At 35.2% G+C, this 23,969-nt stretch overlaps 1 protein-coding gene across 2 annotated transcripts in view; it reads left to right on the top strand.

The window, feature by feature from the left end:
- The window catches only part of ccdc85al (coiled-coil domain containing 85A, like), a 28,949-nt gene extending 5,404 nt beyond the window's left edge, over positions 1 to 23,545 (top strand). Inside the window, exons 3-5 of one of the 2 annotated variants that reach the window (XM_073852118.1) lie at positions 15,731 to 15,788; positions 19,048 to 19,084; positions 22,288 to 23,545. In XM_073852118.1, the coding sequence (XP_073708219.1) occupies positions 15,731 to 15,788; positions 19,048 to 19,084; positions 22,288 to 22,293 (101 nt within the window). In that variant the 3' untranslated portion in view covers positions 22,294 to 23,545. The remainder of the gene's footprint in view (positions 1 to 15,730; positions 15,789 to 19,047; positions 19,085 to 22,287) is intronic. The other variant, XM_073852119.1, reaches the window with a different exon arrangement.
- Positions 23,546 to 23,969: the final 424 nt, after the last annotated feature.

Here is a 23,969-nt window from a genome sequence, read left to right as displayed (position 1 = left end):
ATATATATATATATATATATATATATATATATATATATATATGTGTGTGTGTGTGTGTATTTAAAAAGGCATACTGTCTTATGAAGATGAACTTTCTTTGCATCTGTTAAAAAAACTATAAATTCTATTTGAGAGCAGTATGAATGTAATTGGGACATACTACATCCGCCATATTGGCTTTGTCATGTGACTTGACACGTCAGTTCAGAGCTCCTGTCTCATAGGATGGTAAAATGTCCATTAAATCTTAATGTTTTATACTATATAGCAGGGAAGTAGGCATATTCAGACACAACACAAGTTATGTCTTTCTGATTTACGTAAGTTCTTACGAAATTACTAGTTTATGAGATAAAAGCTCTGCTGACTGTACAAAATCCCACGATTTTAAATAAACACACACCAACACACATTAATTTGTTTATGAGAAATGGTGCAAATCAATGGCGCTAGGCAGCTATGTGCATATCCCACAGCTGCAGATAACGATTTCTACAGGAGAACATGCTGAGTAGCCTATAGTTCACACCGCCCATAAAACACTCACCTCAAGGTGAAAGATGCGACTCACTTTGCATTCATTAGCTTCAAGAAATGCCCCTTTAAGATGATATAAGAACCAAGAAAGATCAGATTGATGTCCTTTTTTGAATAACTCAAAATACAGAACTTCTAAAGCTGACTCTTGACGATTAAATTAGCTTCGCTCATCTTTTCAAAAAAGATTCAAGCCTATTTGTTACGTTTAAGGTGGCACCTTCCTGGTGACGAAATAGCGTTCTCTCACTTGACAAGGTCAAAGTGAAATCGATAATAGTTGTTAAAAGATACTAGCTTTACAAATGGCAAAGAACCTCAAGAATGGCTTTCAGCTATACTAACAATAAAAGGTATTTGCTAACAAGACAGTTGTTGTTGGACGCTGTGGTTTCAGCATTGTCCTATGTGTCTGTAATGCTGCTGTAGACATTTGTCACTGTCACAGCCTGTTCTGGTGTTGGTCCCAAAGGGAAAACCGCATGTCCACTGACCCTGTACTCCTCCAGATCATCCATATCTTCCCCTGAACGACCCTAATGCTGCTCTAAAATGCTTCACGGTGTTGATGAACTGATAGAGTGTGTGTAAAGTATTGGGTTTTAAAATGCAAAACTCACTTTTACATGTTGTCTGAACATTAATGTGTGTTGGCAGTTTGTGTAAACAACCACCCTACAATGATAAAAATCCATCCAGTGGAATATTTGACCTTTTTTAAAGTAATAGCCCCTTTTTAAAATCAGGTCATTCCCAGCTTTTTGCCATTGTCTCGACTCAGGTGCAGGGGAAGACAAAAGCATCTCAGATTGCGCGATTGAGGTGTTCTGTTCTTGGATGTAATAATGAACATAGCAGTCGTCATTAACTCCCGACATCTGAGCTGCTGAAGAAGCAGAGGATTAATGTTACTTTCGTTTTTGAAAGGAAAGCGTCGATCCTGATCTACATACGTGTCTATGTTTGTGCGAATCATTCGTGATGCAGCTTCACCCACAGCAGAAGTGAGTTAAAGGGTTTTTTATGCATCTTTTCAAATGCCCTTTTCTAATAATGTGTTGGTTAGCAAGTTACTAAATGCAGCTAAAGTAAACATTACGGCTCGTCATCCCATGGCAGAGAGGGGCGAGCAGAGCTCATTAGCATTTAAAGGAACATGCAACAGAACAGCTTGCACTAAAAAGGGCTGATTTTGACAAGGTTAAAAGAGTGTTTTTTACACTACCATTTAGAAATTTTTAAACAAAGTATGTTATAGACTTCTCATTAAGACCCTTAAAGAATCATATCAACTTGTGGAAAATGGACATTCGATTACCCATTTAAAAGGGTAGTACAGTCCAAAAATGAAATCTATAAGCATTTACTCACTTAAAACCTTCTGTAGAACACAAAAGAAGACATTTTGATGTTTTTTTTGTCCATAAACTAAAAATCAATTGGGTCCAATGTAGCTTGGTTTTCAAAATATATGGGTTAATAACAGACTTTTCATTTTTGAATGAACTATCCCTTTAAAATGAATCAGTTTACTTCAACATTTGTGACCCTGGATGACAAAACAGTCAAAAAGTTTGATTTTTAAATAAATAAGATTTCAATTGTATGATTTGTTACGACAATATTGTTAGGCAACTATTTGAAAACCTGGAATCTGAGGGTGCAACAAAATTTAAATATTGAGAAAATCACCTTTAAAGTTGCATTTCACTAATCATAAAGTAAGTTTTGACATATTTGCGGTAGGAAATTTATTAAATATCTTCAAATATCATCATTTTGACCTATACAATGTATTTTGGCTATTGCTACAAAAAGTGCTACTTAAGAGGTTTTGTGATCCAGGGTCACATTTGTGTTTATTGCCTAAATAACAGTGATAACATCTGTGTTTTATAGAATATCCATTGTCAGAATTTACTGTTGCAGTTACGGTGCGACTATTCAACTAGTGAATTTAAACTGAATTTTTGAAGTTATATCACAGTTTAACCAGGGTTATATCACAACTGGTGACATAAGAGCTTTAGTTGTCCATTTGCAGACCGGCCTGATGGAAGTCATTACCATATTGACATTGCATTGTGTAGCTATTGAAAAATCCATTCAAATGGAGTGCGTTGGCATGTGTGCAGTCACTACAAATCATAAACGTAGTATTTGTTGTGGGAATTAAACTTGTGCGTCCATGTAGGGATGTAGTGATGGATAATCCTGTAAGAGGTTTTCAGAGAATTATTATTATTTTTCTGCTTTCTTAGCGTGTGGCTCTTATTCAAAAAGCCAAATCACATGATTATAAACATCACTGTGGCTTTAGCCAACAAAGTTCAGATAAATGAGCATCTAAATAACAGCGTCACAAGACAATCCCTCAGCATTTTTCGCCGAAATCCTGCATGAAAACAAGCACCTCTTGACCTTCTCAAAACTAATCTTTATGCCATCGTGCTGCAAGCTTTTTTATGGTTAAGATGCGGGGCGGCTTTATTAGGACTTTGCATGGGAATCACGTTGTACAGTAGCTAATGCTGTCAGCTCATGCCGGAAATTTGGTTGCTGGTTTTGGATTTCACATGAAAGCTGTTTTCAAACAGGCAGTACAGTATATGGCTACACTGAGCTGACAACATCTGTCAATATCCAGATTTGTGCTGAAAAAAACGTGTCTTGAAGAGGATGTCCACGTCTGAACATTAAAACGAGGGCATTGTTTTACAAGCAGAGAAAAATGGGTGCTCTATTCTTTGTTTCTTTCTCTATCTCTTGGCTCAGATTGTATTTTCTTATTTTTTGCTGACCCCGCACTATGAGCAGATGGAGGGACCAAAGTGTTTTTTTTTAACAGAACAAGGTTAAAGGAGCAGTTCAACCAAAAATTTAAGTTCTGTCATCATTTACTCACTGACATGTCATGCTAGACCCATGTGTCCTAAATTCCTCTGTGGAACATAAAAGACATTTTTATTAATACACACTCATCTGCAATGAGCTTTCAAACTTCTAATGGACACTAAGCAGCATAAAAAATTATAAATGTAGTCCACTCATGATATTACAAGTCTTCTGAAGACTTGTTTTTTTCTCAGAATTTTGATATATAAACTCGCATTTGCATGTTATAAAGTCAGAGTTGCAAGATATAAACTGGCAGTTCTAGAAAGGAAGTCAGAATTGCAAGACAAACTTTTTTTCTCACAATTGTGAGATATAAACTCTATTGTGAGGAAATGTGAGTTGTAATGTCAGAATTTGCGAGATAAAAACTTTTTCTCGCAAATGCGAGTTTGTATCTCGCAGTTCTGCCTTTTTTCTCACAATTGCGAGTTTATATCTCGCAATTCTGACTTTTTTCTTGCACTTCTGTGAGATATAAACTCACAATTCTGACTTTTTTTCTGAGAATTGCGTGATATAAACTTGCAATTGCGAATTATAATGTCCATAATTTTTGTATCTCTATTTTTGTATCTCACAATCCTGTTTTTAATCTTGCAATTTCGAGTTTATATCTCGCAATTCTGACTTTTTTCTTGCACTTCGGACTTTTTTTCTCAGTACTGCATGATATAAACATGCAAATTGTGAGTTACGTCAGAATTGCGAGATATAAACTCACAATTCTGACTTTTTTCTGAGAATTGCGTGATATAAACTCACAATTGTGAGTTATAATGAGTTATGACTGAGTTATAACTTTTTCTTGCAAATGCGAGTTTGTATCTCGCAATTCTGACTTTTTTCCTGCAATTTCAAGTTTATATCTCACAGTTCTGACTTTTTTCTTGCACTTCGGATGCTTTTTCACAGTTTTGCATGACATAAACTCACAATTCTGACTTTTTTCTGAGAATTGCGTAATATAAACTCGCAATTGCTATTGTAATGACAGAATTGCGAGATAAAAACCTTTTTCTTGCAAATGCGAGTTTGTATCTTCTGACTTTTTTCTTGCACTTCTGACTTTTTTCTTAGTATTGCATATAAACTTACAATTGTGAGATATAAACTTGCGTAATATGCACAATATAAACTTGCAATTACGAGTTATGTCAAAAATTTTTGTATCTCTATTTTTGTATCTTACAATCCTGTTTTTTATCTTGCAATTTCGAGTATATATCTTGAAATTCTGACTTTTTTCTTGCAATTTTGAGTTTATATCTCGCAATTCTGACTTTTTTCTTGCATTTCTGACTTTTTTTCTTAGTATTGCATGATGTACACTTGCAGTTGCAAGTTATAAAGTCAGAATTGCAAAATAGTAACTCACAATTCTGACTTTTTCTGCGAATTGCGTGATATAAACTTGCAATTGTGAGTTATGTCAGAATTGTAAGATATAAACTGCCAGTTCTGAGAAATTAAGTCAGAATTGCAAGATATAAACTCACAATTCAAATTTTTTTTCTGAGAATCGTGTGAAATAAACTCACAATTGACTTTTTCTGAAAATTGCGTGATATAAACTATCAATTGCAAAATAAAAACTTTTTTCTTGCAAATGCGAGTTTATATCAATTCAGACTTTTTTCTCAGTATTGCATATAAACTTGTAATTGCAAGATATAAACTCACAATTGACTTTTTCTGGGAACTGCTTGATATAACTTGCAATTGCGAGTTATAATGTCAGAATTGCAAAATAAAAGCCTTTTTTGATTCTCGCAATCCTGACTTTTACTCGCAATTTCGAGTTTATATCTCACAATTCTGACTTTTTTCTTGCATTTCTCTCTTTTTTGTCAGTAATGCATGATATACGTTTGCAATTGCAAGTTATAAAGTCAGAATTGTGAGATATTAACTACCAGTTCTGACTTTTTCTGAAAATTGCATGATAAAAATTCGCAATTGCGAATTGTCAGAATTGCGAGAACTCTTTTCTCACAAATGCGAGACTGTATCTCGCAATTCTGACATTTTTCTTACAATTTCGAGTTTATATCTCACGCTTCTGACTTTTCTTCTTAGTATTGCATGATATAAACTTGCAATTGTGAGTTATAAAGTCAGAATTGCAAGATAAAAACTTTAAAAAAATAAAAACTTTTATCTTGCAACTTTATAACTCACAATTGCAAGTTTGTCACACAATTCTGACTTTATATTTCACAATTCTGAGGAAAAAACTGAATTGTGAGTTTGTATCGCATGTATCACTAGACCGCGACTGCAATAAAAAAGTCAGAGTTGTGAGATAAAAAGTTGGGTCCCACTTTACATTAGGTGGCCTTAACTACTATGTACTTACATTTAAATTAATCATTTGGTACAGTGTACTTATTGTGCAACTACATGTTTTTACATTGTACTGTTTTCAAACCTATATGTAATAACATTTGTAATTAATTTCTGTAATTACCACTGTTGATCCATTCCTTACACCCAAACCCACTCTTAAACCTTCCCATGTCACCAAACCTGTCCCTAACCTTACCCATATCCCACCTTAATAGAAGCAAAAGTGTTTTGCAATCCAATTGTACTTTACATTACATTGTACTTATGTTTTTGATGTAAGTACATAATAGTTAAGGCCACCTAATATAAAGTGTGACCAAAAGTTGCAATTACCTTTTTTTATTTTTTTATTCAGTGGCGAAAATGGGCTTCCATATACAATAGCACTGTGTGACTGTGAAAGAAATTTGAATTAATTTTACTCAATAATTAGAGGAATAGTTTACAGAAAAATTAAATGATGTGTGTTCACAAGAGGGACATAGGCGTAGCGTAAGCTTTAGTTAGAAGTGATGAATGCGAAAGCGCAGAGGAAAGAGTTAGAAGTACAAAACAAGAATCTGTAAAGAAAAATGTTTTTCATTTCATTTAATAACCCCCCTGAGTCGTGTGGAGTACTTTTTATGATGGATGGATACAATTTATTTTGCTTCAAAATCTTAACCACCATTCACTACCATTATAAATCTTGGAAAAGCCAGGACATTTTTTATATAACTCTGATTGAATTCATCTGAAAGAAGAAAGTCAGTGAGCTCATGAACCAAATCAGTTAAAAACTGATTTTATGAACTGACTGTGATTTATCTTTAAAGCTGATATCTCTTCTTCTCTTAGAAACTTAGTGACATGATCATGTTTTCTAGCCTGTTAAATTACATCAGTGTGCTTGTCTAAGCCTTTCTGCTTAAAAACTTTTGACTTTCACTTCAGTTTAAGCCGTGGCGAATCTGAGACCTTCCTAATGCCACAGATAAGAGCGAGGCTTTTAAAGAGGAGACAAAGCGGCCATTACACAACCCCTGAAAAAAAAAAGCCATTTCCTGATAATACAGAAGTCAGACCTCTTCAGACTCAAACTCTCCGGTCCCCAGGGAAGCCTGTGGTTTAGGCAGACCTGTATCTCAATTGCTGTGTGTGCGTGTGTGTTAGTGTGATCGTGAACGCTGGGTTGTGTGCGTTTCTCCGTGACCTTGGGAGATACCCCCCTCTGACTCCAGCTCTAAATTTAGCCCTGAAGCTGACGGCTTTCTCAGTGTTTACCTCCACATATACAGTAGGCAAAGACCTTTACCCTACTTCCATTAACACAAAGTCTTACAGGTGTCCCTGCTGAATAATCAGGTGAACACTCAAGCCCTTTTTGTTTTTATTTAAGTAAATTTACACCCTTTAACAAATTAATTTATCGTGAAGGTTACATTTGAGTTTTTTTAAAATCTAATTTTATTTATTTTAGTAAGGTCAATATCCTTTAATAGATTATTGTACGGTGAACGTTTTTTTATTTTAGAGTAAAGTTTACAAAAGTATTCTAAAGTGAAGGTTACATTTGAGCTTTTTGTTATTTTATTTGACTAAAATTTCTTTTAGAAATTATTGTATAGTAAAGGTTATTTTATTTTAAGTAAAATTTACAAAATTATTGTAAAGTGAAAGTTACATTTGAAATTTTTGTTATTTTATTTTACTAAAATGTAATTAAGTTTAAATTATTTCAAAAATTGTTGTATAGTAAAGGTTAATTTTATTTAATTGTATTTTATTTATAGTAAAGTTTACAAAATGATTGTAAAGTGAAGGTTACAGCTTAGCCTTCTTGTTATATTTATTTGATTAAAAATGTAATAAAGTTTAGTTATTATATATTGTATAGTAAAGGTTATTTTATTAATTTTATTATTTTATTAATTTATTTAAGTTTACAAATTATATAGTGAAGCCTACATTTTATTTTGTTTTATTTATTTTTGGGTAAAGACTCCTGCCCTTGCTCAATTATTTCATTTTATAAAATTATTATAAAGTAAAGGTAACATTTTACTTCTTTGTTATTTTATTTATTAAAAATGTAATAAAGTTAAAAAAAATCCAGAAATTATAGCAAGGTTATTTTATTTTATTTGAGCAAAAGTTACATTTTATTTTAGCACAGTTTACACTTCTTAAATTATTGTATAGTGAATGTTAAAAAATTAAAGTTTGAAAAATTTTTGTGTAGTGAAGTCTACATTTATTTTATTTTTTATTTATTTCATTTTTTTAGTACAGTTTACACTCTTTAACAAATTATTGTTAGAGGTTATATTTTATTTTACTTTAATTTCATTATTTTATTTTATTGAAGTTAACATAATGATTGTAAAGTGAAGGTTGCATTTTAATTTTTTGTTATTTAATTTGATTAAAATTGTAATATGGTTTAAACTCTTCCAGAAAAATATAGTACAGTAAGGTTACATTATTATTTTTATTTTATTTTAGCAAAAGCAACAAAAGCAACGCTTACAAGTGATGTCTTATAACAGGAGTCACCAGCAAAGCAATATCCACACACAAATTGAACAGATAGGTAACAATGATATTTAAGCAGAAATGGTGGACGTAATGCAAGCAATAATAACATTTTGTTATCATCATGAATTACATGTTCTTATCATCATCATCAGAATATAGGGAAAATGTTGCATATTGGTTCACAGTTGGCATTATCTGAAGTCCTTGCAGGGGGTTAGGTTTATAGCAAACTCCTCCTAGAGATTTAATGATATCAACATTATATTTGGTCAGTCTGGTCTAGAGGCCTTAGACATGTTAAATTGTGAAGATCTTGAGTTTTCACTAAAGGGCGTGTCCGTGGCGTCCTGAAAAAGTTTGTTGTTTCGCCATGGACATAGAAGTTGTTATAACTCAGCCATAAAATGTCCGATCTGCCTCAAACTTCACAGGTTTGGTAAGAGTCCTGGCCTGAAGACACCTTAAGGCCAATATTCAGATATTATCATACCTGTTGGCAGCAGGATATATCATATCTTTCACTAACTCAAACATACCAAGGTCAATCTGCACCAAACTTCATATGTTTGATAATAGTGCTGGCCTGAACACATCTACATGCCAATAATCAGTTATAAGCATAGTGCCACCAGCTGCCAGCGGGAAGTTTGGCACATTTAAATGACTTATGACATATTTCTCGTATATTTACTGTATTAAAAGCATACTGCCCACCGTTTGCTGTTTTCTTAAAGCCACCGGTCGGCGGTGAGCCCGGGTGCGAGGGCCCGTTCATCGCTGCTTGCAGCTTTAATTTATTTTTATTATTTTAAGTTTTCAGTTCATTTGACCCCATTGAAATATAAAAATAATTAGGCAATAATAAATCAACTGTGTACAGTAGAAATATAGTTTACAAAAATATGTAAATAATTAACTAATTTGAATGTGAAATGTATTGAATGATATATGTGGCTTCCTTAGCGGAGTTTAAATGCAGCACAAAATTCTATAGAGAGTAATCGGCTTACATTTAGGCAGTGGCTTGCTTTAAGTGAGTGAGAAAATGTCTTTAATTCTTGCCCTTTGCACTATATTGGAGTATTTTTATTTCCCAGAGAAAGAATATTACAGTGAGCTCTTAGCCACGGGCCCCTAATGGATTGTCACGGCAGGCTCGACTCAGATTGTTGAGTCATGGCTTTGTGTGAGGATTGTGCTTTTTACAAAAAAAAAATAAATAAAAATAAAACATCTGCACATGTGTTTTTGCACCACAAGCATTACTAAATGTAACTGCAGAAACAACTGTTTTCTGACAGGTTTCCCAAACACTGCACCCACAACACTGCAGTGAGAACGTGAAATATTTAGAGCATATTTCCATGTATTTCGTCACACAGCAAAATCCAGTTGTTTTTGTGTTGAACATGAAAATAATAAGTGATTAAGACAACAAAGTGTGCACCACAGTGGAGCCAGCAGCAGGCTGAACTGAACGTGACTCTGCCTGAAGGGATATGGTTTAACACAGTCATGAGATGCAGAAATGCACAGTGAGCTTCATTAGGCGATGACCTTCAGTTTGCATGCTCAGTGAGGGGCATTGTGGGTATTCTTTGGATGATACAGTATGACGTTAATTCAGCTGTTCTAACTTCAACCACAAACTACCAGCAAACATGAACAAACTAAATAATTGACATTCAGGGAGAATTTCCAATTGGCTATTTTTCTGCAACTTTTGTGTTTTGCTGGGGTTTTTTGCCAGCAAAACACAATAATAATTTGTTAAAGAACCATTTTTACCTGATGATGCCGGCATCTATTTATAACTCTTTTATTTTCGTTATTCATTCTAAACAACTGAGAGAAGAGCAAGTAGCTGCTCTTCTCAGCGAAAAGTGATTTTGTGATCCCCCTCCCGCTGTCAGAGCTTAAGCGTTCCCATGATCTCTAAAAATATAGGACATTCTCCTATAATCCCTGTTTTACGATGATGGAAATGTGTAAGTCTGTCTGCGTTTGTGGTAGCGGTGTGTTTGTGTGTATGTGTCTGTTATAGACATGGGAGAATGTGAACGAGATATTCATCTTGACAGAAGTTTTCAACTTGTACAAATATGAAATCACACATTTTGACCTCTCTCTGGATAGACAGATCTGATGGCATAAATATCAGTCCATGAGCTCTCAGAGCAAATTGAACGTTATAAGCTACCAGTGACATTATAAAAGCCCACACAATGCAATTTCAATATTCAAGCTCAAGAGCTAAACGCATGCTTAGGGCATTATTATAATGTAAAGCCGAGTGTAATGATTGTTAATGGTAATGGTGGGATACAACAAGAGATTTGGATCTCATGCCATGTTTCATAAATGATCTAAGAATTCAATTACCCAATGAAAGAATTCATACTTTTTATACTGTTCATACTTTTTTAGCGGGTAAAAGGCCTTTTAGTATAATTATAACAATGTTCAGTAACACTTTAGAATAGGGAACACTTATTCACTTGTAACTACGAATTTTCCCTCAATAAACTCAGAATTTGCTGCTTATTAATAGTAAGTAAGGTGTTAAATTCAGGTATTGGGTAGGATTAGAGATGTAGAATAAGGTCATGTTAAATAAGGCATTAATATGAGCTTAATTAGTACTAATAAATGGCTAATATTATAGTAATATGCATGCTAATAAGCAACTAGTTAGGACACTGTAAAACAAACTGTTACCAAATGTTCGCCTTCAGCTTGTAATGCATGTGAAATCTATTGTTAGTAATATTTAACAGGAACTCTTTAACTATTCATACATATTTTTTTGAAAAATCATGTTAAAATGTGAGTATTAAAGGAATAGTTCAGCTAAAAAGGAACATTATCCCATTATTTACTCACCCTCAAGCTATCCTAGGTGTATATGACTTTCTTCTTTCAGACGAATTTCTTCCGAGCTTCATAATGGCAGTGAATGGGTGTTGAGATTTCAAAGTCCAATAAAGTGCATCCATCCATCATAAAAAGTAATGCACACAGCCCCAGGGTGTTAATAAGAGCCTAAAACTTAAATGTGAATATTTTTACGCTATGTCTTCATCCTACATTATCCGCTGTAACGCCACTTTCTCATGAATGCAAGTACGACAGTTAGGGGAAGCTAGAGATTACCGTTTATAAAGTTTTAAATAAGGATATTTTACTTACACAAACACATCAAATCACTTCAGAAGGCCTTTATTAACCCTATAGAGCCGTGTGGAGCACTTTTTAAGATGAATGGATGCACTTTTTTGGACTTCGAAATCTCAACACCCATTCACTGCCATTATAAAGCTTGGAAGAGCCAAAACAACTGCTTTTATTTGTCTCAAAAGATAAAGTTATATACACTTAGGGTGTACATGAGAATGACTAAATAATGGGGTAATTTAAATTTTTGGGTTACCTATCCCTTTAAGTATGATTTGAGTAAAGTTTATTTGTGTATCTCTCGGTTTGCATTGTATGTTTTGCTCTCCACAATAAAAACTACAGAGCTTTGATCCTAAAGCTATGCATTTAAATATCTTACTAAGACATTATTCGGAGATTTAGAGTGACAACTGATATTTCTATGCATTTTATGTACAGTTGAGGTCAAAAGTGTACATAAACCTTGCAGAATCTGGAAAATGTTAGCTATTTTAACAAAATAAGAGTGATCATACAAAATGCATGTTATTTTTTTTTTTTAGTACTGACCTGAGTAAGATATTTCACATAATAGATAAAATCCACAAGAGAAAATAATAGTTGAGCTTTTAAAAATGACCCCGTTCAAAAGTTTACATCCCCTTGATTCTTAATACTGTGTTGTGAATGATCCACAGCTGTTTTTTTGTTTAGTGATAGTTGTTCATGAGTCCATTGTTTGTCCTGAACAGTTCAACTGCCCGCTGTTCTTAAGAAAAATCCTGCAGGTCCCACAAATTCTTTGTTTTTTCAGCATTTTGGGGTATTTGAAGCCTTTTCAACAATGACTTTATGATTTTAAGATCCATCTTTTAACACTGCGGACAACTGAGGGACTCATATGCCACTATTACAGGAGGTTCAAACGCTCACTGATGCTCCAGAAGGAAACACGATGCATTAAGCCAGGGGGTGAAAACGTTTTGAATTTGAAGATCAGGGTAAATTTAACTTATTTCGTCTTCTGGGAAACACGTAAGCATCTTTTGTTGCTTCTGAAGGGCAGAAAAAAATATATTTTTTAGGAAAAATAAGAAAAATGTACACATTTTGGTCTGTTCAAATGTTTTCACCCCAGGCTCTATTTAATGCACAGTTTTTTCTTCTGGAGCATCAGTGAGCATTTGAACCTTCTGTAATAGTCCCTCAGTGTGAAAAGATGGTTCTCTAACATGAATTTAGAGAATAGATAGGAATTTTTGTGTCCTAATAAATGAAAGCAAAGCTCAGTGATAATGTTCTCCAACATGTTTTGAGAACATTGTGTTTCATTTGAGGGAAATCTCCATCTTGATTATGCGATACTGGAAATCCTTGCTTTTTGATGTGCTTCATCACCAAATATTGATTGGATGCTTAACCTTTGAGCATTTGTGGAGCAGAGTCCTAAACCTCTTTGTCGTTCTTATTATCTACTGTTTGATCAAAGCACAGGGCCTATCTCTCTCCAGGACACCGGTTTTGGTTTGCGTTCCCGGTTGTTCTTGCACTTTATCTCATTTCACGTTGTGAATGTTAGCGGATAAACCGGCCAGGATGTCTGCTAAAGCCTCCTAAAGTGTTTCTTAGAAGTCCACAGACTGGCATGAATCTTTAATGGCCAACTGCGCGCGCACGCCTGAAGCAAATATGATAACGAGATGAAAAAACAGAAGTGGTGAATGAAACCTAGAGCACTATTGATGCCAGCTTAATGGAGGCAAGCTCGGTCAGAATGGATGTGCCATCACTCCATCTGAATGAATATCGAATGACTTTGAACAGTCAGAGTGCAGGAAAAGCTGGCTAACCTCCGATTAGCCAGCCAATGAAAGGTGTGCTTGTATACTGTATGTGGTATTTTAGTTTGTACTCATAAGATAAGTATAAGTGCATAAGTGACACTGCAAATAGTATCTTGCTCTATGCTCTTACTCTGGTAAATTACAGCCTATACAGCATGAGGGTTCTCAGCCCAAAGGACTATCACTATGTCTGCTTGTGTGTGTGTGTTTGATGGGGTGGCATATAGGAAAAGCAGACAGGTTCACAGTTGGTTTAGTCTGGGCAGACATGCAGGAGAATATGCTGTCGCCAGGCACGGTAAAGCAGGTAAACAAGAAGGTTTGTGTTGGTCTCCAGTGTGCAACTAAAACTTAAAAAGAGAAAATAACTGCTCGGGCGCTGTGAGGGCAACAAATTATGTCAGGAGCCTTTTATTTCCTACAGACCACCCTCGGCGTCAACCTTAATGTGCACAAACCACATTGAAATTTACCAGCATCTCTGTGGAAGAGCCAAATCCAAATGCTATACCTTCTTTGTCTGCTGTTGAGGATTGTATTATGACAAATGATGCTATAATTCATCTCAAGGACAAAAGCAATTTTAATGACCTTGGTTCCAGAAGCACTTTTTGCCCCTTAATTTGATAATAAACCATTACAAATAAATTGTCAACCATGGTTCCATGAAGAACCTTAAACATCCATGGAACCTTTCCACTGATTCACAAAAGGTTCTTTATAGTGGAAAGTATAGTTTTACACAAGAAAAAAAGGTGTATATTAAGATCTGTTCACTGAAAGATTCTTTGGGGACCCAAAATGGTTCTTTAATTGCATTGCTGGAAAAAAAAGAAGAGATTTTCTTAAAAAAAATATATATGTTATGAAAGACTCTGCGAATGTTGTAACTGCACCAAAAATGCAAAAATGCTGGTATAATGTCCATGGCTGTTGATGTTGATTACAACAGTAAAATCAATATATTTTTCAATTTATTTCAAAATATTCACATAAAAGACTTTTATATATGGTTTACAAAAGAAAATAATAGTTATATTTATGACCCTGTTCAAAAGTTTTCATACGCTTGATTCTTAATACTGTGTTGTTACCTGAATGATCCACAGCTGTGTTTTTTGTTTAGTGATAGTTTTTCATGAGTTCCTTGTTTGTCCTGAACAGTTAAACTGCCTTCTGTTCTTCAGAAAAATTCTTCAGGTCCCACAAATTCTTTGGTTTTCCAGCATTTTTGTGTATTTGAATCCTTTTCAACAATGACTGTATGATTTTGAGATCCATTTTTAAAACTGAGGACAACTGAGGGACTCATATGCAACTATTATAGAAGGTTCAAATGCTCACTGATGCTTTAGAAGGAAAAACGATGCATAAAGAGCTGGGGGTGAAAACTTTTTGAATTTGAAGTTCAGGGTAAATTTAACTTATTTTGTATTCTGGGAAACATGTATATTCTGTAGTTTCTGTAGGGCAGTACTAAATGAAAAAATATGCTATTTAGGCAAAATAAGAAAATTCTGTTCAAAAGTTTTCACCCCTGGCTCTTAATGCATCGTTTTTCCTTCTGAAGCATCAGTGAGCATTTGAACCTTCTGTAATAGCTGCATATGAGTCTCTCAGTTGTCCTCAGTGTGCAAAGATGGATCTCAAAATCTTTTTATAAATTCAGCTATTATTTTCTCTTGTGAACTATATGTAAATGTCTTTTATGTGAAATATTGTTACAGTTTAAAACAATGTTTTTTCTATTTCAATATATTTAAAAAAAATAGTTCATCTGCCATTACTCCAGTCAATGTCACATGACCCTTCAGAAATCATTCTAATATGCGGATTTATTACTTTTAATATCAATGTTGGAAACAGTTGTGCTGCGTAATATTTTTTTTGAACCTGTGATTCTTTTTTCAGTATTCTTCGATGAATAAAATGTTAAAAGGAACAGCATTATAGAAATCTTTTCTAACAATATAAGTCTTTGCTATCACTTTATCAATTTAACATCCTTGCTGAACAAAAATATTAGTTTCTTTCAAAACTTTTTGTTACAATTTTCTTTTTATTTTAAATAGGTGCTGTTATTTATTAAAGAATCCTGAAAAAAGTATCACAAATTCCAATAAAATACTGAGCTGCACAACTGTTTTCAACACATTTCAGCATATTAGAATGAGTTCTGTTGACTCATGTGACATGAAGACTGAAGACTGGAGTAATGATGCAGAAAATTCAGCTTTTTTATGGTAACAGTGTGGCTTCAACAGAAGCATATATCATTGCTTAATGATCTCTGAGCTTTTGGTAGCTTTGTCATAGATTTACATGATATCATTAAAAATGTATTCCTCTATGGAGAAAATTAATGGACTTTTTTCTTCCAGATCCGACTGCTGTGCGCACAAACCTCACAAAAGTCTTTTTTATCTTCACAGCTTTGATATCAGCAGGATGTTGCAGCAACAACTGCAGGAACGTGAAGCTCTGGGACAGGTGAGTTCTGCTCAAATGACTTCGGCTCTGTTCCAAACCCTAGTGAGCTGCCTACATAGACAGCATTTTTAGCGATCACTGGTGTGCTCTTGATGTGAAGACTATTCTAAAACAGTAGGCAGCTGAGTTATGCTGCCTTATAAGAAAGACCACCATCTAAGGCAGAATTGTATTCTTTGCTGATGCATTGCAACAAACTACAGTAAGTTCAGATTTTCAATAAATATGGCAAAATGACAATTATATATAGAATTTATTATAAGTATCAATAAAAACAATAGACAAAAAGTGCTAAGTGATTAAAATGAACTATTCTACAAAATATTTGTGCCTAATAGAGCATTATAAAATTGTTAATTTATTTGGGTTAATGTTATTGTTAACTAAAACTTCAGTATGTATGTTCAAAGCTGAAAAAAAAAAAAGATAAATACTAGATGAAAATCAAACTTCAAAACCGTCCATATTAGAAATAAATTGAATTGAAATACTAAAATGACTAAAAGCATTTTTTGACCGGAAATGACACATGCTTCTCCCAAAAGATAATAAGACAATGTAAAAGAGGCATCATTGTGGAAAAAATATTTCTCAGCTTTTATTTATATTTGAACAAAAAGTGGCATGTCCAAAATTATTCATACCCTTTGGAAACTGTCACAGTCTATGGGAAAACCCAAAGTTCTATACCATTCCAAATAGTCCAAGCTGTTCTAGCTTCCTAATTACCCTGATTCATTGGAAACACAGAAGCTCTCTGCTGTTGGTTTGTGGACAGTCATGGCTAAGACAAAGGAGCTCACTGAGGACCTGAGGCTGCGCATTGTGGCTGCTCACAAGTCAGGAAAGGGCTATAAGACCATATCTAAATGTTTTGAAGTTCCAGTGGCTACAGTGCAAAGTATTATTAAAAAATACAAGACGTTCCACACTGTGAAAAATCTCAGAGGACGTGGTCAGAAGCCAAAAGTGACACCTGTGCTGGCCAGGAGGATCGTGAGAGAGGTAAAAAAGAATCAAGGATCACCACCAAGGCCATCCTGATGAATCTGGGCTCTGCTGGTGGCAACATCTCAAGGCAGACAGTCCAACAGACACTGCTCACCGCTGGGTTCCACAGACGCAGACCGAGGAGGACACCACTTCTCCAGTTAAGGCACACAAAAGCCCGCTTGGCCTTTGCAAATGCTCATCTGGACAAAGAAGAAGACTTCTGGTCTTCTGTTTTATGGTCAGATGAAACAAAAATTGAATTGTTTGGCCACAATGATGTAGCCTTTATTTGACGTAGAAAAGTAGAAGCCTTCAACCCTAAGAACACCATCCCACTATCAAACATGGTGGTGGGAACCTAATGTTTTGGGGGTGTTTTTCAGCCGGTGGACCAGGGAACCTAATCACAGTAAACAGCACCATGAAAAAGGAGCAATACATCAAAATTCTCAACAACAACATCAGGCAGTCTGCAGAGAAACTTGGCCTTGGGCACCAGTGGACATTTCAGCACGACAACGACCCAAAACACACAGCAAAAGTGGTGAAGAAATGGTTAGCAGACAAAAACATTAACGTTTTGCAGTGGCCCAGCCAGAGTCCTGACTTAAATCCAATTGCGAATGTGTGGAGGGAGCTAAAGATCAGGGCAAGGAAACCCTCCAACCTGAAGGTGTTGGAGCTCATCGCTAAAGATGAATGGGCGAAAATACTAGTGGAGACATGCAAAAAGCTGGTCAGCAATTATAGGAAGCATTTGATTGCTGTAATAGCCAATAAAGGCTTTTCTATTGATTAATGAGAAGGGTATGAATAATTTTGGACATGCCACTTTTTATTCAAATGTAAATAAAAGCTGAGAAATATTTTTTCCACAATGATGCCTCTTGTACATCGTCGTATTACCTTTTGGGTGAAGCCTGTGTCATTTCCGGTCCAAAAAAAACTTGCTGGTTGAATAAAAGTAACTTTAAGTCAGAATTTGCCTGGGGTATGAATAATTTCGGGCTTGACTGTATATAAACACTAAAATAATGTTCAGGTCCATTTTGCATCTTATTGTGGCCACTAAGAAAAGAAAGAAACTATCTGACAGACATAAAATGATCAACAACATAATTTGGCAAATGAATTCAATGTTGCCACAAAGTCAGGCCAACAAACTCATTTAAATCCTCGACAGAAAACATCAGGATGGAGACAGAAAATATCTCAAAAATCTGATACTACAAACCTAACAAACTAAATAAATCCAGAGACTAGTTCTTCCATCAAAGTGCTCATTATATAAACCAGGTTCCTTTTAAACATGATTTCATCTCCTGGCAGACTGACCTGTTCACCTAGACTCCCGGAAACAGTGAAGCAGTCAGACTTCTGTCTGATCTGATTTTCACAAGTGCTTTCCAGTTTTGTGTGCAATATGCATGAACAGACTGTACCGTCTGAGGCTGAGACTAATGGGGTTTCTGCCCATACAGAGCATTTCAATTTTCATTACAGGTAGAGAGCTATTAAAGTAGAGAGCCAGTGTAGATGTTACACAGCAAGGCAGCTTACTACAGTTACAACAGAGCCCAAATGTCCCCATGATCCATGCATGTATGCGTCCATATGTGTATGAATACAACGGTAGAGGTGACCCTGTCTATCCTTGATCTCGTAAAGCTGCCCAGCAGGGGCAGAAAATGGCTTTGTTAATATTTAATAGCTCAAAGACAGACGTTTATCATTAGGGATTACAAACCAATCCCATCAAGATTTCACAGGAATGCTGGAATGATTTTTTTTTCCAGATTTCTTGTTGTTTGTCGTAATTAAAGACATCAACTTCCATGCCATAACATGGATGATTTCTGTAATCCTCTAGTAAAACCTGTCACTAAACGAACAGTTTTCTCATTTTGTGAGTGAAAATGTTGTCATCATTTACTCACCTTCATGTTCTGACCCCTTTATTATTTCCTTTCCTCTGTAAAACCAAAAAACATGATATATACTACCAAGCTTCCAAAAACCCTTTGCTGGAGTTCTCAAATCTTATTCATGCTTGCGTTCAACACAAGCAAGTTTGAAAAACAACGGATGTGATATGTTTGAAATACAGCAGACGTATTTCAAAAGACTTGAAATATAGAGCACTATGTGGACTATGTCTATGGTGCTTTATTTTGGAGCTTGACAGTATAAATCGCCATCCATTTTATTTGAATGAATAACTAAAGCTCTCCTGAAGATCTTTTGTTGTTGTTGTTTTGTTTCACAGAAGAAAGAAACTAAAACAGGGTTGGAACAAAACAGAGGTTAGTAAATGATGACACATTCATGTGTTTAATAACCACATTAAATTGCTTTAACAGTCTATATAGGGATATAATGATATTATCAATATCGTGGTTTCACGAACGATCTCGATATTATCGTGATCGCATGATGATATAAAACGATATAGGTCTTCTAGGCAAAAAATTGAGATTTTTAAAACTTTCTAACATAAAAGGTCTTTTAAGCTGTGTTTTGGGCCATTATGCTTTGGCACAGTGTCAAATGAAAGCGAAAGCACAATATGGCTTAATCCCTTCATCAAGTCTGTTTTCACAGCACATTTCAAAGTGAAGCACACACTTCGTTCAGGCGATTAGCTCGTGATCCGGTGTTTTCCGTGCCTCAGAACGACTTAGTTTACAACGAAATGCCATTTCCGTCAAAATTAACGCTTAAAAGTGCAGTATGAATTGCTGACAGATAGCGGTTTGAATGGGTAACATTACTGACATATAATACAATTTAATTTAACTGTTAATCACATGTAACTAAAGGGATAACGAAAATTACGAACCTGTAAGATCTACATTTATCTTCAGAACACAAAGATATTTTTGATGAAATCTTTCTGACCTTGCGTAGACAGCAATGGTACTTCCATGTTCAAGGCCTAAAAAGGTAGTAAGGACATCGATAAAATAGTCCATGTGACATCAGTAATTTTATGAAGCTATGACAATACTTTTTGTGGGCAAAGAAAACTAAAATAGTGTATTTATTCAACAATTTCTTCTTTTCATTGTCAGTCTTCGACGCACATTCACGAGAAATTGCTGAATAAAGTCATCATTTTTGTTTTTTGTGTGCACAAAAAGTATTCTCGTAGCTTCATAACATTACGGTTGAACCACTGATGTCACATGGACTATTTTAACGTTGTCCTTACTATCTTTTTGGCCCTTGAAAGTTGTAGTTCTAAGCAGAGTCAGAAAGCCCTTGGATTCCATCAGAAATATCTTAATTTGTGTCTTATGGGTTTTCAACGTAAGTAATTAATGACAGAATTTTTATTATTGGGTGAACTATTCCTTTAAGTGCCTGAAAATCTTACACACTTAAGTAAATTCTTTTAAGCCAATTCACACCGCACAACAAACCAACTTCAGTTTAAAACGTCAATTTAACATATTCAGTCCGACCAATGCCAACAGGGTTAATACACTGATCAGACAAAACCCAATGAACATGCTCATTGCCATTTGTCAGCGTCTGTCAGTAGAGTGTAAATTGACCTTAAAAGTATATTAGTCAAGTGTACTTTTTTTTTGACCTAAGCACATCAATATTTAAATGAAAAGGCTGTCAATTTTAAATGCATATATATGACCCTGGACCACAAAAACAGTCATAAGGGTCAATCTATTTGAGATTTGAAGGCTAAGTGTTACTAATTAAACATGCAAACCTTTTACATGTGTGCTTCTCGTAAACACATTAGCTGATATGCATACAAACAGCCTTTTTATTAACAGAACAGGATAATTATGGCTGGTAGTAAGATATGCAAACGTGTAAAAAAACAAACTGGACGTAAGCACAGCTGTTACTTCTTGCCCAACTTGTTAATGAAAACAGGGATATAATCAAAGGAAATTTTGGAGTTGGGATAACCTCCAAAACCAAAAAAGTTGAGTGGGAAAACATATGTGTGCAAATAAGTGTTTCTAAAAAGTTCAAGTTCCAAGGCAGATTGCCAGCAACAGCCATTTTAGAATAGTTGGGATTTGGTCTTAGGACTTAGGAATCCTCCTTACTACTTCTAACTTTTGACAGATTTAGGAGCTAGTTTTAGCACTAAAAGGTGTTGTGAAACACTCTTTAAGGCTGCCCATTATTTTAAGATTTTCTTCTAAATTGGCAAGTTATGAGCTACTTTTAGCCTTAAGATGTTTTGAGAATACGGGCCCTGGAATCTAAGGTTGCGAAAAAGTCTAAATATTGAGACAATTGCCTTTAAAGTTGTCCAAATTAAGTTTTAAGCAATGCATATTACTAAACAAAAATCAAGTCTTGATATATTTACAGTGCCTTGCAAAAGTGTTTTGTTGCAGCATTATGTCAAACTGCTTTAAATTGTTTTTTTTTTTCTCACATCAATCTACATCTCATACACCATAGTGACAAAACAGGTTTGTAACAACTTTGCAAATTTATTAGAAATAAAAAAACTGAAAAGATCCCGTTGCTTAAGTATTCACTCGAAATTTAGCTCAGGAGCATTCATATTGCTTCTAGATGTTACTACACTTCGAGTGGAGTTAAACTGTGGCAAATTCATTTGAATGAGTATGATTTAGAAAGGCACACACCTTTCAGAAAAGATCTAAAATGCATATCAGAGCAAAAACCAAGTCCTGAGGTCAAGATAACTGCCTGTAGAGCTCAGTGACAGACTTGCGTTAAGGCAATGATCTAGGGAAGAGTTCAGAAAAAAATCTGCTGCATTGAAGGTTCACAGAAGCATGTAGCCTCCATTATTCATAATGGAAGACGATTGGAACAACTAGGACTCTAGAAAATGTCTGCCAGCCCCCATCCAAGCTGACAGAACTTGAGAGGTGAAAAGGTGAGGCAAAGTATGGCAGATAATTGCCAAATGCAGATGTGCAAAGTTTGTCACATCATACCCAAAAAGACTTGAGGCTGTAAAGGTGCTTCAACTGTGTACTGAGTTAAGGGTATGAATACTTATGCAATGTACTTATTTCAGTGTTTTATCTTTAATACATTTGTAAAATTTGCAAATCTGGTTTTTGCTTTGTCATTATTATGGTGTATGGAGTGAAAATTGATGTGGGGAAAAACTAATTTAAAGCAGTTTAACATAATGCTGCAACAAAACGTGAAAAAAATGCAGGGGTATGAATACTTTTGCACGGCACTGTACAGTAGGAAATTTACAAAATGTCTATAGGACATGAGCTTTGCATAATATCCTAATGATTTTTGGCATAAAAGAAAAATCCATTTTGACCCATACAATGTATTGTTGGCTTTTGCTACAAATATACTCGTGCTACCTACGACTGGTTTTGTGGTCCAGGGTCACATATGGGCTAACAGTTTATTTAGCCAAATTTTAGGAGTACACTAGCAACTACTGGTTTCAAACATAGACTAATTGCTGCAAAATGTTTGCTTAAAATTGCCACAGCTTAAAGTGAAATTTCTGTCTCCACAGTTTTGACGGCTCCTCTTGACCACGCCGTTGCTTGGAGGTTTGGGTTGACACAGGGGCCCCTGCAGCCCCGCTCTCACCAGGCAGATATCCCATCCCTTCACCTTGTACGCGATGGGCCGAGCAGTCAGGCCCCATTTGAGTTGTCATAACAGCAGAGCGCTTTGTGGACCCTCTGGTGCAATCATTTCAATGGGGACTAGAGCGAGACGCAGGATGTTTTCCCCACCCGTTGGGGTGAAAGAAGACGCTCGCGCACAAACCACAGAAACAGACACACCCCAAACACCGTTATGAGAATCTAAATGTCTCCTGTGGTTTACAGATGTTTAACAGTACTGCATTTGGGTAATCAAACACTCGAGCCGTCCCCTCTCTCTATATCGGTGTCTCTCTGTATCATTCTGAGTAGCAATAGGACACATGAAACACGATGCTGTGGCTTCTCTGAAGGTGCTTCCCTGCCCTTGATGTTTATTTATGCAGTTTCTTTTTGACCAAAGCTATTTGAAATATCTCTATCGTTCATTTTTTCATCTAGGCTTCTATGATGGAGTATCAGTATCATGTTTGCTAGTTTTTTTTCCATATCTCAGATTGTTTTTTTACATGACTGACACCTGTGTAAGGTGTTCGTGTACACCAACGAAAGCAGAATGGACCCTGTACATGTTGTCAGTGACTGAATAACCTCATCAGTGTTTTCACTGATTCTGTGTGTGTATGTGTGTGTGTTTATTGGCTTTATTATTCCTTCCCTCCAAGCTCCTGTATATAAGCTAATGAGGTGTTTCTTCATGTTGTTTTATAAACAGAAATACAGCATAGTACATATAGTAAATTAATGGATTAGTTTTATATGCATATAATGACTATTATTTTTGACTTACAGTTATTATAACAATAATAATATGAATATATCTATGTGCAAAATATTAAAGGTTTTTCATTATGTACGCTTGCATGGCATTTATTATTTGTTTCACTAACACTAAAGCACAAAGCTTTGTCAGCAATATGCAGGCGCAACTAGAAATCCCAAGTTGCTAATTCAGTTTGCTTTCATGTAAATTAGACGCGTTCTGCCATTTCAGGATGATAGAAAATTAGTGAAACCATCCGATTTGTTTGAGTTCTCACAAGGCTTTATTACTCTTTTGGTGTCATGTATAAATTCATATTTTCTTAACTGTTACATCCATGAAAACAGAAGCTTTTCGCTTTGGTTTTGAGATTGGGCTTCTTTGCCAACCTCAATCCGTTTCATCATTTCTCAAGCAGGGAGGCTCCGGCCGGATTTTGGTTTCTGAGCATTTGCCTGTGATGAAATCAATTGATCCTCTTATCGATGCCAGAAACACTGTTTAGATAAGAACTGTGCTGTGCTTTAAGATCCCTATTAAAAAGGCCTTTTATCGTTGTGCTGCACAGACCTTTATGTTCTTTGCAGATGCTTTCTCTTAGTTTCTTAAAAGAGTTTATAGAGTTTGCAAATTCATGGTGGCTTGCACCCAAGATGCAGATAAAATCAAATCCCTTGTGAGTCTATATGGCTGTTTGAAATGTAAAACTAGTGTACAATTCACTAAATACTATGCAGAATATGCCACCTTCTATTCTTAAAAACAGCATTATGCCACGTGAAATATAAGGTCATCCACATGCATTGTGGGATACAGTACATC

Source organism: Garra rufa, chromosome 12 (assembly GCF_049309525.1).
Source record: "Garra rufa chromosome 12, GarRuf1.0, whole genome shotgun sequence".
In the NCBI taxonomy this organism is placed as follows: Eukaryota; Metazoa; Chordata; class Actinopteri; order Cypriniformes; family Cyprinidae; genus Garra; species Garra rufa.
The sequence above is the reverse complement of the archived record's forward strand: the minus strand, read 5'-3'. Positions and strand labels throughout refer to the sequence as shown.